Source organism: Lygodium microphyllum, chromosome 4 (assembly GCF_053477565.2).
Source record: "Lygodium microphyllum isolate KBCC chromosome 4, Lygodium_microphyllum_v1.1.10, whole genome shotgun sequence".
NCBI classification, from domain to species: Eukaryota; Viridiplantae; Streptophyta; class Polypodiopsida; order Schizaeales; family Lygodiaceae; genus Lygodium; species Lygodium microphyllum.
The window spans coordinates 32953860-32957323 of NC_141138.1; the positions used below are offsets into that span (position 1 = coordinate 32953860).

Below are 3464 nucleotides of genomic sequence, written 5' to 3' on the forward strand. Positions count from 1 at the left end.
CACCTATGCCAATAGATTGGTGATAAGTGAGTTTTCGTAATTGCGGTAAGTCCTAAAAAGTGTCAACAATTTTTCTAAAGACTTAGTTGTATTAGATTTCAAATGTAAACTTAAAATTGATTATTATATATCATCTCTGAGATAAGGTCTCGTTTACTTTATTTTTGTGTGTAGCTAAATATGACTTTGTTCTAATAACAAGCACCTTAGCTTAGTTATCACAACTACTACAACTAAATCTTTTTAATTGAATGGTTTCTTTGTACATACATAACTTTACTCCATAGTTAATATGGTTGTCTAACACTTATCAATATAAGTGGAGTCATGAGTCAAAACTCAATCCTAGTTTTTGTGATACTTTTTATAAGATTCATCCTATATTAGTGTATATACATTCTTTTCGAATACCTCATATAAGTGTTAGGAGGTTACAATTGGTAGTATATGCCCTTTATTATGGGAAATCAATAGAGGATATACTAAACACTGCCATGAGATTTTATACTCTTACATCTAACATGTAATATAGATGCATCATGGCTTTCTAGCTTGCGAGCACTTTGAAGGTGAGTGCACATGCTATGTTGGTAGTTTCATGATTGATTAGGACATAGCCAATCAAGGTGTACTCGTGTGTGTACTGAATAGTACTTTGTAAAATTTTTACTAGCTCGAAAGTTGGATGCTAGTTGAAGTATCTTTGGTTATCTAAAATGGTAAAGTTACTTTTTATCAAGTATTTCAAGCTTTTTATTGTTTCGTTGGTATAGGACAATAGAAAAGGCTAAAGATCCAAGATTTGAACTTAGAATAACAAATTTGTTTATGTGCCATATCATGTTTATTGTAGTGATTCTAAGAGTCATAGGCATCTCTCTCAAACTCATGGGTAGCTTAATTGAGAGAAGTTGATTAGGTGTAAGTCTCTTGGATGTATAATATGTGCATAAGGGATACTTTAGCTTGTTATGATAAGTGGCACAATTTCTAGATTCATGTTTGCCCGGAAGCTAGAGGACTAATGGGCAATTAATGCATTTTGGTGCATGGCCTAGTGCTTAAGGGATGCTCACCTTATCCTTAGGAAAGTAAGATTGAAAGATAATATTGTGTGCCCTTTCACTTCCTATGTGAACAAAAATTCCTTATTATGGAGAAAGTGGAAGGCCAATTGTTGGTAAATTGGTCTCATTCTTAAAGATGGATGGGCAATAGTAAAATATCAAATTATCAATAGTGGTGACTAGTAGTGAAAGCCACCATACATGTCTTCAAGTTTAGAAACTCCTTTGTTTGGGTTTCTTTTGGGTTCAATATCCTTTTCTCCTTTTCCCGAGGAGATGTGAGCACATTCTCCTAACATTGGTTTTAACATTAGTTGCATGATTGGTTGCTAGTGCATGTGCATGAGAGGCAATGGCGCGGAGTGGAAGATGCTACAGCGGAGTGGCAGTTTAAAGGCTGGGTGCGAAAGGGAGGGGAACGAGGCTGCGGGGACGTCTGGATGCTCTCTCTCTCTCTCTCTCTCTCTCTCTCTCTCTATGTGATATCTGCTGAAAGCTTGAACTCGGCCTACTCTCTCTGATCTCTCTCTCGATCATGCACTGATCCTCTCTCACATCTTGTGCTTCTCCCCTCTCCATCCCACAGACACGCGCACAGAGATACACACGTGGACGGCATGGATCCCGTCAAGATCAGCAAGTTCCAGCAGATCGTGCGGCTGCGGTCGATGCTACACAGGTGGCAGAAGCTGGCGGCGCGTCGGAAGGCGGGCTTCATCAACACGCGGCTGCTGCGCCATCTGGGCAGGAGCGCCTCCTTCAGCGGCGGAGAGGTGGTGAGACCCGCCGCGGCAAGCGCCTCCCCGCCCGTCCCGCCACCTCCGACGCCGGCGGGCCACGTCGCCGTCTACGTGGGCCCGGAGCGGCGGCGCTTCCTGGTGAGGACGTGCCAGCTCAGCCACCCGGTGCTGGCGGCCGTCCTGAGGAAGACTCAGGAGGAGTTCGGATTCCCGCACGCGGGGCCCCTCGCCATCCCTTGTCTGGACCCCTCCTTCTTCCAGCACCTCCTCTGGGTGGTCCAGGCCTCATCCCACCCGTCCGCCGCTCGCCCACGTGGCGGATGCCCGGCCGTCGACGAGCAGCACCTTCTCGACCTCCTCGACCTCTACTTCCGTTCTAATCACACCACCCCGCCAGCTGCTGGCGCCGTTTGCCATTGCAGCTGCGCCCCCTGCAGCCACGTCAGCCCCGGCCCCGCCTGCGGCTGCTGCCACGTCGCCCCCGCCCCCGCCCCCACCGCCCCGCACCCCTGCCACATAAGCAGCTCCGGTCCCTGCGGCTGCCACGTGAGCTCGAGCGCCTCGGTTGCCAGCTCGTCGGTGTTGCCGGCCTCGGCCTAGACTACTTTACCATTCGTTCCTTTGGTGCCTAAGACAAACTTTGCACCAAAATTTAGTCCAGCACACCGAATGTTGCCGCTCTCGACGGCTCACATTATTAATGGTCTTTTCCTATGGAAATTACACCAAGGGGAGGGACATTCTTTTCATTTGGTGGTAGGAAGTAATGTGGCCATGATTCATGAGTGACACCAGTGGCATATCCCTCAACTTCTTACTTACTTACTTACTTACTTACTTACTTACTTACTTGCTGAGATTTGATCTCTAATGAAATTTCTATTTCGTGAAATGTTACTAATCTCAACCAAGTTAAAATAACAGGCTTCCACATGACTTGAAGGATTACATAGCTTACATTTACTCAGCTTTCCAATTTCTCTCTTTACGTGGCTTATATTTATTCTTTTCTCATTTGTCTCTTGAATAACTCCAAGTTTGAAACATGTGAGACAATGCCATAGTTTGTGTGGTAAGAATGTTTAGTTGATTTAACAATATCTTAATCTTGTTTGAACCATGCAAGATAATGCCATAGTTTGTGTGATAAGAATGCTTGTTGATTTAACAATAGTTTAAAAATACTCATGTAGGGTCTCCCAACAAAATGAACCCCTCAATATTCAAAAAGTTGGATGTTGATCGCTTGAGTGCGTGTACTAAGGACATTAGTGTGTTAGTCATTGGGTTGTACGTTTGGCATATTTATGGGTCTACAATTGGTGCTCCAAGCATGCCTACTTTGGAAGAAGAGAGGTCAACATCACATTACAATCTTTGGCAATTTCCTTCTAGTAGATGGCTAGGGCACTAATGGAGTGACAAGCAGTTTGGGGGAAGTTTGTTAGCTTTACGGTGGTTTCGGGGAAGTTTGCTAGCTTTAGGGTGGTTCCTTGTGCCTACTCTTGCCAGGAAAGTATGTGGAAGTGCATGAGTTTGGTTTTGAGGTATCGATGTCATTTTTGCCCTCTCTTAGGGAGAGAATTTTTAATATGGAATGTTTTGTTTTGTTGGAGTGAGGGTCAAGACAAAGTTTTTGTCAATTCATGCCCATTGT

General features: G+C 44.5%; 1 protein-coding gene across 1 annotated transcript; it reads left to right on the plus strand.

Moving 5' to 3' along the window:
* Positions 1-1399: 1399 nt before the first annotated feature.
* On the plus strand, positions 1400-2771 carry LOC148036927 (uncharacterized). Its single transcript, XM_087677209.1, has one exon. It carries the CDS (start codon positions 1685-1687, stop codon positions 2405-2407), a length of 723 nt encoding a protein of 240 aa, XP_087533335.1. The 5' UTR covers positions 1400-1684; the 3' UTR covers positions 2408-2771.
* The last annotated feature ends 693 nt before the right edge of the window (positions 2772-3464 follow it).

What these genes read in the sequence shown, in the direction of transcription:
- LOC148036927 (XM_087677209.1), top strand. Translation starts at nt 1,685, where the DNA reads ATGGATCCCGTCAAGATCAGCAAGTTCCAGCAGATCGTGCGGCTGCGG.